The sequence below is a fragment of the Saccopteryx leptura genome, chromosome X (assembly GCF_036850995.1).
Source record: "Saccopteryx leptura isolate mSacLep1 chromosome X, mSacLep1_pri_phased_curated, whole genome shotgun sequence".
Lineage (NCBI taxonomy): Eukaryota > Metazoa > Chordata > Mammalia > Chiroptera > Emballonuridae > Saccopteryx > Saccopteryx leptura.
In genome coordinates this window covers 136,748,510-136,764,033 of record NC_089516.1, presented here as the reverse complement: position 1 = coordinate 136,764,033, position 15,524 = coordinate 136,748,510, and the positions used below count along the sequence as shown (strand labels likewise).

Below are 15,524 nucleotides of genomic sequence, written 5' to 3'. Positions count from 1 at the left end.
ATTTTGGTAGATGGAATGGCCCCAAACTTTTTTGCTTGGTCAGATCTCACTTTCTAAAATGGCTTTTAATATATTTGTGGCTCTCTGTTGTGCTTCTCTTGCCAGAGTAGATGCAGCCTTAAAGATTTGCAGGCCTTCCTATCTTTTTTCTTGATATCTCATAACAGTGACTATGCTATTGATCTAAAGGGATAAGAACAACTCTGCATGTGCTTTCTGCAGGTTCTGGTATTTGAAGAACGGAGAGCTTTGAAAAAGAACATTGCTTTACTTCACGTAAACTCAAGACTTCCTCAAACCAAATAATACATAGCATGAGTCAAAAAAAAAAAAAAAAAAAAAAGGTTCTATCCTATAAATCACCAGATTCAAAAGTAGTGAAGGATGAAGGAGTAAGAATTAAAGCAAGTGACAGTGTTTGCTTCAAGACTGATGACCAGGGTCAGCGACATGGGGACATTGTCTCCAGCAGCCCCATTCACTCTTTATTCATCCTATCCTTAATCCATGTCCTTGGTGCCTAACAAGACTTAAAGCACTTCTCACAAAGATTATTCCAGAAGGAAAGGCTCACATAATTTAAACAGTTAGCTATATTACAAATGACAGTCTTTGAATAACTGAAATCACATTCTTCAAATGTTATTGCATCTTTATTATTCATGATTTATTAGACATTCTCACCTCTTTTTACTTGTATTATATTCAGAAATAACAGTGGAATGTATTTTCTAAATGAGACCCTTTTTATCCTCCCATTTTTCATATAAGTACAAAGGATTATATAGATACTATCTGTACCAGGCCACGCATTGCTGTGGCTCAGTCTGGTGAAATGGAAAAGAAAGAAAAGAGAAAGTGCATATTTCTAATATGTTTAATTTCACAATGCTTGTGGGTATACAATATTTTTTGTTGTTCCATTGTCTGTGAGATATAGAGATTGTCTGGTTTGCTGACTCTAGAACACGCAACATATAATTGTCCATGTGAGAAGCAATCCGTGTGTAGATCTAAAGCGCACAATTGTAAACATTGGCCCTGAGCTTTGTTGATGGTCATTGCAAACGCCAATAGAATTGGGAATTGCGATCTCTTAAATTGAAATGGCATATAATTGGAATCATAGGAATGTGAGGAATGAGGACACCTTCACCTTTGAAAGGTCCTGTCATGATTGTTGCTTCTACAACGTTGCTCATTAATTTTTTACAGTGCACAGAGCCAAACACTTCGTGTTTCACCATGAAATCCATCAGCGATTTCAGCTTCTGTCTGAAAACACGTGCTGTGATGTCATGCTTATCCACTGGCAATTGGCCAGGAAGTAAAAGCTGTTGTATATTGTCCCAAGCTGGATTGCATGTGGATGTAATGAATCGGTCTGGATGCCCATAGTGACGAACATACGCAATTGCATCTTGAGCATACTCATGCATATGACATGCACTGCCTGTATATGAAGATGGCAAAATCGTTAGTCTTTCAACGTTAGTTGTATTACTGTCATTTACAACTGCATCTTGCAAATGAACGTATTCTTCAGAACAAAGCTTGTTCTGATTCAAACGGATGAATATCAAATGTTCTGTTTCGATTTTAGCATACATATCTATGATGTATTGGTGAAACAATTGACGGCATTTCACAATGTGATCCTCTTCTCTCGAATCATTAATTGCTATGAATAATAGTTCATTGTGCTGCATTTTATATCTGTTTCTTTGCCACTGACTGGATTTATCATCTTAATGTTGAAGTGATATCCATCGGCACCATCCCAAAAAATGATTGGATATTGCAGGGCATCGTAGCATTGATGAGTTCCTGCAACTTTTGTCAATTGATTATTTCTCCGATGAAGAACAATATCTCTAGGTTGGAATTGATCTCCAACTGTAACAATTGCCACTTCGTCTATAGTTGGAGCATTGAATCTTTGCACACGTTCTCCAGCAGGCGTTTTGTCAGCATGAATTACAATCTTTTGTGTATCAGATGGCATCATGTCAACTGCTGTTTTAAACAAATGCACTACATTGTTTGTTTTTTGTTAAGAAGCTCTTGCAGTTGGGAAACAATGGACCTTTTTATGCTGGTAGAAATTCCGCAGCATGCATTCAATTCATCATTGCCATCACCGATGAAATGCATTTGTAGGAATTTATGTTGACCATCTGGGAATGGAAGCAGGGAGCCAGCTTTATGATAAATTTGTCCTTTCACTTTGAAACTGGGCATGAATTGAGCTGTTACGATTTCTGTGCCGAACGACGTCATTTGGAAGCATGAGTTCTATTTCCTGATGTTACATAGAAAATGCTTTGATTCAGTGGTATATCTAGCAAGCAAAGTTTTTAATGGCTCTGGCGGTACTCCAAGTTGAGGCAGTTTCATTTTTCCGGCAGCGCAACACATTCCTTTCTCCATTAAATTTCAGAGCCTTCAATAAAGACATACTTTAGTCATAGTGCTGATGAGAACATGCCGGCTCAAACTATAAACATCAGCTAGGTTGTACCGGAATGCAAGGCGATTGTAATCGCATGATTGCTGAGCACGGAGTCGTGTTTGACGCTGATCTGCTGTTTCTCTTTGACGTCTTTCAGCCACTCAGCCTGTCGCGTTTATTTTGTTGAGAATGAAGCAGATCTAAAGCTGCAGAACATGATCGCTGTGCTCACAACCGTGCATCCTCAAGTCTGGCTGCATGTAAATGGGTCATAAATCGGAAACATTAAAATGGAAATATTTAGTATAGCGTGTGTTGCTTTTATGTCCAACAGATGGCGCTGTTTTTTTTTAAAAAAGCATGTTTTTACCTGTCACAGGTGTGACATCTATATCTATATAGTAGGTATATAAAAAAGAGCATGTATTCCAATGCAACGTTGTGTCAAAATTCCAAAGCAATTGGTGAAGAACTTTCGGAGACTTAAGATTTTGAACAAATGAACATTTACATTTTTATTTATATAGATTATGGATTAAGTAACCTCTTGCTATTTACATTCCTTCAAATGCTGCTCACAGTAACGTTCCGATCAGAAAGTACTAGCAAAGTAGTAAATCATCAGCACATCTTGTGTTGAAATTTGTTAAGGAGTTTCTTTTTTTTTTAATGTTTATTTTATTGACTTTAGAGAGGAAGGGAGACTAGGAGACAGTAACATCAATCTGTTCCTGTCCAGACCCTGACTAGGGATCAAAGTGGCATCCTCTGTGCTTCAGGGTGACACTCCAACCAAGGGAGCTGTCTGGCCAGGGTGGGAGGGAGTTTCAGTATCATGGAATGGGTGTGTCACACAGCATTGAGCCTCTAGGATGAATTTGATTAATTCTCCACAGCAGCAGTATTTTATAATAAGATGGTGTTCTTGAGGCTTTCTCTTGATTTGTAGTTGTATAACCTAAATTGTGTAACTTCTAATGGCTTTTTATTCTGTCATGTATCAAAGAACGTCTGTGCAGATGGAAAGAGATTTTCTGTTGGACTGTGTGTGAGCTCAAGTGGGAAGGGTTAAAAATTAAGAATAAATGCATTTGCTTCCTAATTACAGGCATATGTCCCAGATTTGGTGATACTGCAAACATGGAAGGAACAGAGACCTGTGAGTTTTGCTGGTTTTGCCACAAATTTGTTGTGTAATTTTTCTTTAACATAACTTTTTTCAATGGTCCTCAGGTTTTTATCCATACAGTGAGAGTAGATAGGCTAGACTCTAGCTGCTAGAGCATTGCTTAAACCCCTCAAGACCTTCTGAGTCTGTTGTTCAGAATGGGAAAAAGTAGCAATAAGGGCTGTCCTCCCAGGTGCACATTATGATGATGCATGGTATTAGGAAAATAATGTGATGGGAACTTGATCTTCCTACAACATGTTTTATATATAGTTAAGGGCATGGGTCTTGAGGAAGGAACTGATGCCAGATTATTTTTCTAAATAGGGCCACAAATATAAAAATGAATAGACTTCTTGGTAATACCTATGAGTCATAGAACTTTTTAAGATATGTATTCTGGTTTAGGGAAACGGCGGTGGGTGGAGAAAGTGAACAGAGAAGAGATGTCTAAACACTGAATTTCATATTCCTCTTTCCAGGTCCTTCCACGTGACAGACTCTCTCTTTTTCATTGATATTCTTAGAGCAGCTTTTTTTCTGCACATGGCCTGCTTCATGCTGTCTGATGATTGGAGGGCTTTAAGGGCCTGCTGGCTTTTATGTTTGTACAGCAGTCCAGTAGACAGTGTTGGGGAGGGTCAACCCTGAATGGGGCTTTGGGTCTTAACCTGTCCTGAGTTGGGGAGAATTTTGTGAGCTTCAGGCAACTTGTTCAGCTGTTTAGCATGTCTGCTAGAGTCATTTTGTCTTTGTGTGCTTAGCTTTTTCTAAGGCTCCTTTTGCGAGTTCCTTGTGATTAAGAATGGCTTTGTATTTCCATGCCAGGTACAAGGCCTTTTCTGTTTTTTCCCTGTGAAGTCCTTGTCTGGGTACAGTGGTGGGTGTGGTTCCCTAGTTCCTCCAAAGGTAGAGATATGTTTTCTTTTAGCCAGCTGTCTCAGGAACTTGAGCTCTACCTAGCTGAGTACCTGTGCTTAGGACTTTGCTACCAACTGTTGATGTTGTTAATGTGTGCTAATTGCTTTTTATCAGATTTCCCTACTGTTGTATTCCTTCTGCTTTCTCCATGCTGAGTAAGTATTCTGAGGCTAACTGCTCACCTGCCTACTTGGAAATCCTCCTAGACCTACGTTCAGGGCTCATCTTGAAGCACCTGACATTCCATTCCTTCCTTCAATATGGAGGGGTCTGTGTATACTGCAGGGCCTGTTCCACTACTCTGACTGCCTTCAGGAGCTCAATTGTGGTAATCAATGGTTTCCCTTCTTGGGGGTCTTTATATAAACTGTACTATTAGCTGACATACTTCATTATTTTCTGATATTAACAACTCATCCAGTAAAATTTTTTTAGACCAGTTTTTTGTCTTTCTTTAGAATTAATCTCACATAGTAAGTTTCAGCTCCTTGTCACTTTCTCAGAGGAGTGGCCTAGAATCATAACATCTTCTCACTGGAAGGTCTCCAGTTCAAGTTTCCATGTGATGGGGAGCTAGTAATCCATCAATCACATTTTGCAACAGTTTTCAACTGATTGCTTGGGCCCAGACTATCAATTTATTCATTTATTTACTTATTCACTCAGTCAACACAGTTGCTATCATTAGCAGAGCACTAGGATATAAAGGAATGTGTGTGTGTGTGCCCATTCCTGTCTTTAGGGAGCTGCTACTTTGGTGGGGAATGGGGAGAAATAATCCTGATTCCTCGCTAAAGCCATGCAGTGGGCAGAAGAATGGGTCATTTCTTCTTCATGACTCAAGGTTGCTTCATAGGGGGGCTCTATAATGTATATGAATTTTTGGTACTTCATCAGCTTTGCAACTACCCAAAAAAGAGAGTGAGGAAACTCCCCATCTCCTTTCTGCCCATGTCTATTCTTAACTTGCCCCTGGAATCATCTTTCTAAATGCAAATCTTGATTTGTCACTATTCTATTAATAGATTTTCCATTGTCTACCCCCCAAAACGGACATCTCATTCTCTGGTACAACTTACAAAGCCCTCAACCTTTCTGGTTCATGCCTACCTCTCCAGGCTCATTACATGCCGTTTTACATCAGGTTGTCAGTGCTGCAGAACTTTGTGTAGCTTCATGGCGGCTGTGTCATGCTTAAGCTTCTAGTGCATATGCTGTTTCTGCTACCTGAAATGACTGCCAGTTTTACTTCTGGGTGAAATCTGGGGTGCTGAGAATCTAATGGAAAATGGCATACAAAGAGGAATAAATTAAATCTGTAGCTTTCCACTTCCATTAAGGTGTCCTCCATCCAGTTGTCTGTGATTAGACCTTATACATCCCCACCCCTGCCCACCAGAAGATTTTGAGCTACTCTAGACCAGGTGGTTATCTGTGTTTTCAGCCTTAACACAGAGCCTGGCCCAGAATGGGCAGTCAATAAATATTTGTTGACTGAGTGGATAAGTAAATGAAGACAAGTCTTCTGTAGTCTGTTTTTCAGGTTAGAGCTCCCTTGGGGCTCTGAGAATGCTATTTAAATGACTCCTGTCACTGTTTTGACCATAGTTCTCTGCAAACCCAGGACCATGCACACTAGCTTATCCACTGTTACACACCTCCCTGCAAGTAATCCCCAAGTAGCCTGCCAAACAAGGAGAAAGAGCCTGACCTGTGGTGGTGCAGTAGATAGGGCATTGAGCCAGAGCTCTGAGGTTGCCGGTTTGAGACCCTGGGCTTGCACATATGAGAAGCAATTACGAGTTGATGCTTACCATTCCAAATCCCCTCCCCCTCCCCTCCCCCTCCCCCTCCCCTCCCCTCCCCCTCCCCCTCTCAAATGAGTAATAAAATCTTTAAAAAAATAAGGAGAAATGCCCATTAGGGGGTTTTAGACAACTCTTACCTTCTCCCACCCTGCAGCCTCTGCTGCCAAGATAAGCTTCTACTGTGTCTCTTCAAAACAAACCAAGAAACATTGCACAGAAATGCAATGAAAATGCTTCTTTCCTGCTTTTATAAATCAGAACACTTGTAAATTAAGGCAAATTAGTACTTAAACAGGTTCCCCAACCAGGATCTAACTGGCAACTCCTATCTGGATTTGATGCTTTAATTAGCCAAGCTATCCTCAGCACCCGGACTGACATTCAAACCAATTGAACCATTGGCTTCGGGAGGGGAAAAGGGAGAAAAGGGGAAGGGGGGAAGAGAAGCAGATGGTCACTTCTCATGTGTGCCTTGACCAGGGATTGAACCTGGGATGTTTGCATGCTGTGCTGACACTATCCACTGAGCCAATGGGTCAGGACACTGCGAATTTCTAAAAGAGAAACTTGCTTGGATTATATTTGAGGTTGAATTGAATCTCTAGATTATTTTGAGAGGGACTTGTAATATTGATGATGTTGAGTCCTTTCATCTGTGAACACAATGTTATCTCTTCAGTTGTGTCGTCTTTTAATTCAATGTTTTTTTTTGTAATTTTCAACATATTATATTATAATACTTTGGTAAATCTAACTATTGATCCCTAAGTCTTGTGTATTTATTGGTGCTCTTGTAAATGGGGCTATTAAAGCTTCAGTCCTTCATTGTTCACTGCTGTATATAGAACTAACTGATTTTTGTATAGTGATCTTCTATTTTATAACCTTGCTGAAATCACTTAATAGATCTAGTAGTTACTTTGTAGATTCTTTTTGGACTTTCTGCTTTAGACAGTTATGTTTTCTGTGGAACAAAAAAGACAGTTTTATTTTTTTCTCTCCAATTTTATCTTTATTTCTTTCTGTGCCTTACTGCATCAGCTAGGATTTCCATCTGGTATGATGCATAGAACTAATAAGAGTAGATTCTTTGTCTTGTACTGACCATAGGGGAAAATCATTCAGTCTTTTGTCATAAAGTATGAGTTAGCTATAAGTATTTTCATAGTTGCTTTTTATTAGACTGAGGAATTTCCCTTCTATTACTAGTTAACTGAGTATTTTTTAAAATCATAAATGGCTGTTGAGTGAATATCACACTTTTTCTGCATCTTTCTAAATAATCATACGGAATTCTTTTCTTAGACTGTTGGTACTGTGAATGGCATTGTTTGAGTTATGAATGGTGAACCAACCTTGTATTCCTGGACTAAATGACATGTGATCATTATATATTATTTTCTTATATTTTGTGGATAATAATTATGGTTTGCTGTCACAAAGTTGTTAATAGTTTCTTAGTCATATGTGTTTTGTTTTTTTTTTTCATTTTTCTGAAGCTGGAAACAGGGAGAGACAGTCAGACAGACTCCCGCATGCGCCCAACCGGGATCCACCCGGCACACCCACCAGGGGGCGATGCTCTGCCCATCCTGGGCGTCACCATGTTGCGACCAGAGCCACTCTAGCACCTGAGGCAGAGGCCACAGAGCCATCCCCAGCGCCCGGGCCATCTTTGCTCCAATGGAGCCTTGGCTGTGGGAGGGGAAGAGAGAGACAGAGAGGAAGGCACGGCGGAGGGGTGGAGAAGCAAATGGGCGCTTCTCCTGTGTGCCCTGGCCGGGAATCGAACCCGGGTCCTCCGCACGCTAGGCCGACGCTCCACCGCTGAGCCAACCGGCCAGGGCCAGTCATATGTGTTTTATAGTTTATTAGAACCACTTCTATCCCTTTTAAGGGAAGTGCTGACCTTGCTTATCATACAATACAAGTAGAGTGCTTTTGGTCATCTTGATTTGGTCTTCAAGCTATCGAGAGAGAGCAAGAGGAAAGGGAACAAATATAGCTAGTGTGTATGTACTAGGCAGTGTATATTTATTTTAAGTAATCAAATATAATGAGAAATTGAGGTCCATCAAGTAATTTGTACCACTGAAGTTTTGTATCTAGTAAGTGGCAGGGTCAGAGCTTTAGTGAAGGTTTGTTTATTAAACCCTATAATCAACCTGCTACACTGTATTGCCTTTCTTTGGAAATGAGTGCATGAATGTGTGTGGAAGGGAGGGAGGGGGACAGCGACAGGGACAGGGAGAGTGGGAAAAAGTTGATTGAGATTAGGAAAGGGAAAGATGCTCTACCAACTTTCATTGCCATCTAAAAATCTGGGGTTTTAGATATTTTTGTTTGGACCTCACCTTTTCCATTTACTTGATATATGACACATTTATCTGAGACACTTAAAATTTTGAAATGTAGAATATTAACATGGGTTTTATGAGGAATACAGATAATACATGTAAAATGCCTTGTACATAGAATATGCTCAATATAGTGTCCATTACTACTAGCATTATTGATTTCCTACCATTACATGTACTTTTTAACTGTAAATAGTTGATTTGAGTTTGGAAAATGCCAGATGTGACTTAGAATGATTTCTGCAGTTTGTTTAGTTCTTTTGCCAAAACATGCTAGAGCGAGTTCCTTTTTATAAAAGTGGACTTTGTTTCCTTTACTTGCTACCCATTTCCTTCCTAAATCAAAATACTACCAATTTACTAAATCAGTTTGCATATTTGGAAGACTTAAAAAGTACTGCTGAATGCTTTGGGTTTTAGAAGTATGTGTGTGGGCAGGGTGGAGGGTTCTGGAAGTGGTTGCTTTAGCCCGGAGAACTGGAAATGCCATTTTCATTTTACATGGGCAGCCAGCCATCAATAGCTTTATTTCCTTAGCTGTTGCCAATCCAATCTGACAGTTTTTGAGTCATTATGCTTCTCTTCTCTAACTGACACAAACCACTTCAGACTGTTTAGAGGTAATTATTGTCTTTTTCAGTAAAGTTATTTTGGTTACGGCAGGTAGGGCCTTTTGGCTGTGATAATGGCAGCAAGTGTTAGATGGGTGGAGTCAGACTGGACCTTGATTCAGCAAGCTTGGTAAGTTGAGTTTTGGCTAAGAATTCAGAGGCAAGACTCAAGCTGTAAAAGAAATTTTATTTAGAAAGTCACAGAGGTAGAAGAAACTGGCTCAGGAAATAATATACAGAGGAAAAGGAAGACCTGTAGAGCTTAGGAGAAAGAAACAAGGAAAATGCACCTGGAGGAACGGTGTGGAGAAAGTGGGGGAGTGCTCTATAGCGAGGGCCACACTGGGCACTCCATCTGGAGGGTATTATCTGGTGGTGTCAGGGAATAACCCCAATAGAATATCAGCTTTCCATTTGTGTCCTTTTTAGGTCATGGTCTCCACTGATTGGTCAGCACCAGCTCAGGATCATTAGTCAGTGTAGCTTGTCCTGATGTCAACCATGGCATAGCTTGTCTGGTTTTACTGCTTTTTTGAGCCTAGAGCTGAAACACAACTGAGGCCAAGATGCATTTGATGTGGGTCAGAAACTCACTGTCCTGGGGGCTTAATGCTTAAGGGCTATTTTCCAGCCCCCCTTTTTTGCTCCCCCTCTAAGAGGGTCTAATCCACATGACTAGCAACATGCCTGGGGAGGAAAGGTCAGAGGAGGGTCCAAACTGCATGACCAATGATATGAAAGGTCAGGGGGTCTAAGTCACATGAATAGCAATATACTAGGGGGGAAAAGGTTACCCTGGGGGCAAGGTCCTTGTTTTCCCAGTTTTGCCCATTGCTAGGCACCCAGGGATTTCTACCCTGATGACCTTCTTCTGTACCTGGCCCATCTTCCTTGCTCTGCTCATGTCTGTTTAACTGCTCACCACAGGACCCACAAGTCTGTTTCATCAGTCAAGTCAGGGGATAGTGATAAGGAAAAAAGCTGATTCAGAGAAAGGGCAGCAGGCTATCATCAAATGACCTTTCAGTGCCCAGGATCTCAGGAGGGCTGCTTAGCTCCAGCTTTAGCAATAAATATCCTTCTAGGGATTGATTTTCATTATTATTTTATTTCGTAACAGTACTCTCTCAATTAAATTTGCTGTTTGACGGATGAAACTAAAGAGAAATCAATGTATTTTGAGAAATTTTGGATAGCACACCATTCCTGATGTTGCAAATCAAAATTGGCAACCACTAGTCTCTTTTTAACAGCCTTATTGAGGTGTGATTGTTTTAAAGAACACTGGACATGTTTAATGTATACAGTTTGATGGGTTTTAACATAGGTATGCACCCTTGAAATCCTCACCACAATCAGGGCAATGTACATATCCACACCTAAAGTCTCCTGCTGCCTTTTTGTTTTTCTGTGTGTATATGGTAAGAACTCCTGAGATCTTGACCACATCTTCTCATTTAATAAACTAGAGTAGGTTTTATTTCTACTTTATGATGGAAAAAAATAAACTGTAGGTATATATTTTCCCAAAGATCACTATCAGGTATTATACCAGTATCTAGAACCCAATTATAGATTTTTGTCCAGTGTCTGTGCATAAGCCTTCTGGGCCTTTAGCCTGATCAGGACCTTCTACACATTCAAAAACTAAATGTCTAGCCTGACTGGTGGTGGTGCAGTGGCTGGAGCATCGACCTGGGACACTGAGGTCCCAGGTTTGAAATTCTGAGGTAGCCAGCTTTAGCACAAAGTCATCCGCTTGAACACAGGCTCACCAGCTTTAGAGGCGGGGTGCTGGCTTGAGTGTGGGGTCATTGACATGATCCCATGGTCACTGGCTTGAAAAAGGGGTCACTGGCTCACCTGGAGCTCCCTGGTCAAGGCAAGTATGAGAAGCAATCAGTGAACAACTAAAGTGCCACAACTACAAGTTGATGCTTCTTATCTCTCTTCCTTCCTGTGTCTGTCTCTCTCTGCCTCTTAAAACAAACAAAAAACTATATAAATGTCTAAAGACCACCTTTGTCCCCACGATTAGAAACAACAATTATAATTAGATGCCCAGCTTAAAAGAGAATTCATGAAATAACTAGTTGGTGGGAGATAACGTTTTGGGAATAACTTCTACCCTTCATAACCATAATTTAACTGTTCTAGATTGACTAGACAGAGAGATCCAGTGTCCAAGCAGGAATGTTCAAAGGCTGGTCCTTAAACTTGTGCATGGTTTTAATTAAAGTGTTGGGCAGTGAGTTGAGACCCATCCTGGTAGATAATGGTGAAGCCTCTTGAGTAGCTACTTTGTGTGAAGCACTATTCTAAGCATTGAAGGTGCATAGCGATAAACAAAAATATGATTCTACTCTTGAGGACCTCACAAGCTAGCAGACAAGATGGAAGCATATATAGAGATACTTCTATTTTCTGCTTCCCCCAGTCCATTATTCATTCTCCAAGTAGAACACTGTTTGGAAAACCCATGCCCTTTCCCTGCTTAAAACTTTTTGGTGGTACTCTATTTCCCAGATGACCAGATCCAAGATTCTTTTGGGGGGTGCAAAAGGAAAGAGGTTTATTCAGGTGCCATGACCTGAATTCTTAATCAGACATACAAGACTTCTCTGATTTGGCCCAGCTCCTCCTCCTCCTCTTCACACCTCCACAAAAAGTTCCAGGCACATACCACTCCTTGGGATGCTTTAGAGCAGTGGTCCTCAACCTTTTTTGGGCCATGGACCAGTTTAATATCAGAAAATATTTTCATGGACCGGCCTTTAGGGTGGGACGGATAAATATATCACGTGACTGACACAAGTGTCAAGAGGGAGTCTTAGACGGATGTAACAGAGGGAATCTGGTCATTTTTAAAAAATAAAACATCGTTCAGACTTAAATATAAATAAAACAGAAATAATGTAAGTTATTTATTCTTTCTCTGCGGACTGGTACCAGTCCGCAGCCCGGGGGTTGGGTGCCACTGCTTTAGAACACCTCTTGGTTTTTCATGCCTCTGGGCAATTACTCATGCTGCACCCTTTGTCTAAAATGCTGTTAGTCTGGTCCAAATTTAGGGTTAATCTGGCAAGGATTTTATTAAAGGAAACTGCCTGTTTGAGAGACAGTGGTGGGGTGGCAATCCGAAGGGTGGGCACGTCATTATTCTGTGCTGCAGATATGAGCCCTAGTGAAAAGGAGAGAGGGGCTAGTAGCTTAGACAGAAGCTTTCTAGACTGCTGCACAGTTGAAGGAAGGCTCAGAAAAGCCTTTGGGGAGTCCAAAGTCTGCAGTCAGTGGAATCCTGTTCCTGCTGTACTCAGGCATTGATCAGATAGGTACAGTCATTGGAAGTGTGGCTTCAGTACAAACACTAGGATATATAATATTTCTGAGGTGGCAGCTCAATTGTGCTCCTTATTGTTGGCCTTCCTCTGAGATTGCATAAAAGCCTTTCTTTTGTATAATTCCTCCTACTTATCCTTAAAAGGCCAGCTTTAGATGCATCCTCTTGGAAACTTCCATGAAGGAAGTTCTCAGCATGTCACATGATGGTGCCACTGCCTACAATGATCACCCACTAATCTCTTCCTGGTTAATTCCTGATACACTTACTTGAACCCCTACTACCTGTTACAGGACTGAAAAACTAGCAGGTGCAGGAAATACTTGTTCAATGAATGAATGGACATGGGCAAGCAGATAGAAAAGATAGTTGAAGATAGTCAAGGCAGAATGAACTGTTTGAGCAAAGCCATAGAGGGGGAAGAATGAACAATATACACTTGCTTTTTTTTCAAGTAAGTATGTCTTGCCCCCCAAAATGTCATTTTTAGAGAAAGTACTGTGATGGATAACAGTGGGGGAAGGTGTGTCTTTCTGGCAGTTGAAAATGATTCATATTTAAGAACTTTGTTGAGAAAAATGTTTTGAGTATTTCCTGAGAGGCCTCTTTCCTGAAAGGAAAGAGAGTTCAGGGAAACAGAATTTTACTGCTGCCAGGAAAAGCAATAAAGATCAAATCTCGTATAACTACTACTAAAATAGAAATTTCAATAGAGCAAAGAGATTTTGAAGTTCCAGCTAATGGCTTATATGCGTTCAAAATTAAGTCCAGCTGAATTGTAATTCTGTAATGGAGTTTGACCAAGTTGGACAATCCAGTTTATAATGTACGATTAGTGGAGACCTATTCATTTTGACATTTGGTGACTCAGCCAGATGTTGGTTAAATTTTTATGAAAAGAAACAGAGCTAGGCAGGATCCCAAATTACTGCCAACCAAATACCACTGCTATATGTTGTCAGATGAGATAGACACACTGAGGATAAGATGAGAATCACTCTCAGTAATTGAAAATTTAGTCCCTGATCTTTATGTGATGTTTTACCCTGGTGACTTGGGTTGGACTATGTATGAGGCAGGCTCTTATTTTTGCTCAGGCCCAAGTCTGTCCTATGCAGTCTTTTTTATGTCTTGTTTCTCTAGAATTAACCACTGGAAGGAATACAAATTTCTTCATTTGTAATATGGGGATGAATAAAGGCATCATGGGCTTGCTGTGTTATTGCTTATTAAGAAAGTTAATATGTTCTCAGTTACAAACAGTGGAGTTTTGCAAAACATCTGTTAGCATGGTTCATTTGTAGGAGTGTGTTACACATTTTCTCACTGGGCTCCAGTCAGTTAAGTTCTTCTTTCCACCTTCCCCAAACTGCTTCTGGTCAGGGTTCTGTCTAGCTATATTGATCTTATGTGTGTATTTCTTGTAGTTAATGAGTGGAGACTTGTTTAATGGCTCTCAGTGAGCCGCAAATAAGGAGATTGTTTTTGTATTGGCATATCTCTTCTCAACCACGTGTATTATTTAGCTCATGACTGCTATCTTAAGGGTTGTTTGCCTTGTACCTGGCAAGGTGATAAGTTGTGTCTTTTAAAATTATATTGGTCATTAATGTTACTTGCTATTTTTTAACTTCCTTTGAGGTGCTAAAATGAAATCTAACATAAGCAATTAAAGAATTCACCCTTGGCCAGAATGGTAAAGAAAGCACATGTTTTATGTTCCTAGTCAGACTGTATGGGTTTGAACCTTAACTCTACTCCTTTTACGCTTTACAACCTTACCTTGTTTAACTTCTCTAAGCTTCAGTGCCCTAACCTGTAAAATAAAAATATAGTAAGGAGTCAGTAAATAATACACAGACAGGGCTTACTTAGCACAGTGTCTGGCATGTAGCTGATACTCAATAAGCAATAGTTAATTAAATATTAAAAATGAAAGTTATTGATAGAAAATAAAGTTAACAGATATTTGCTGTAAAATAGGAAGGAATACTTAAAGAAAAGCATGCTTAATCATATGACTAAGTATACAATTCCTGTGTCAGTTCTGAAGAAAATCTGACACCCTGAAAGAGCTTTAAAGATTGATTATATAGATTAATTCATTGAGCAAACATTTACTGAGCACCTATTATGCATTAAGCAATCTGTTAAGTACCAGAGACATGGTAAAAGCTAATAAAAGAACCTGTCCAAAATGCTGTAATGAACCAGACCAGGTGGTGGCGCAGTGGATAGAGCATTGGACTGAGACACAGAGGACCCAGGTTTGAAAACCCCAGGTTGCCGGCTTGAGCTAGGGCTCATTTGGCTTGAACACGGGCTCACTAGCTTAGGAGCAGAGCGGAGCAGAAAGTTTATCCAGGCAAGTAAGTTACTCCTGTCCGCATTCTATTTCTGTCCTTAGTGGACTGCAGATGCAAGAAATTTGAATCGTAGTTATCCTTGATTCAAGACTCCTTGGGGGCACTCTATCCTCTACTGTACTGTCTTTGGAGCCTATCAACTTAAAAAAAAATGTTACAGAAACAAGCCAATTTAGTTTTTTTTTAGTTTTTATTGTGGTAAAATACAAATAAAAATTTAACTACTTTTAAGTGTATGGTTCTCTGGCATTATATACATACACACTTTTGTGAACCATCATCCCCATTTATTTCCAGAACTCTTCTCATCTTGCAAAACTGACACTGTACCAATTAAATGACAATTCACCATTCTTCCCTTCCCCTAATCCCGAACAACCACCACTCTGCTTTCTGTCTGTATGACAGAGTAAATATACTTTTGTTAAGAGTATGCCATTAATTTCTGTAGCCACCAGCTTCACTATTGACTTATTTTTAAATAAAAAAAAATATTACAAA

General features: G+C 40.0%; 1 protein-coding gene across 5 annotated transcripts in view; it reads left to right on the top strand.

Annotated features, from left to right (window-relative positions):
- Positions 1-15,524, top strand: part of ATP11C (ATPase phospholipid transporting 11C) — a 227,772-nt gene that overhangs the window by 26,206 nt on the left and 186,042 nt on the right. For 4 of the 5 annotated variants that reach the window (XM_066356440.1, XM_066356439.1, XM_066356436.1 and 1 more), the window contains exon 2: positions 3,561-3,611. The exons of the other annotated variant lie outside the window; for it this stretch is intronic. In XM_066356440.1, the coding sequence (XP_066212537.1) occupies positions 3,561-3,611 (51 nt within the window). The remainder of the gene's footprint in view (positions 1-3,560; positions 3,612-15,524) is intronic. 5 annotated transcript variants of the gene reach the window in all.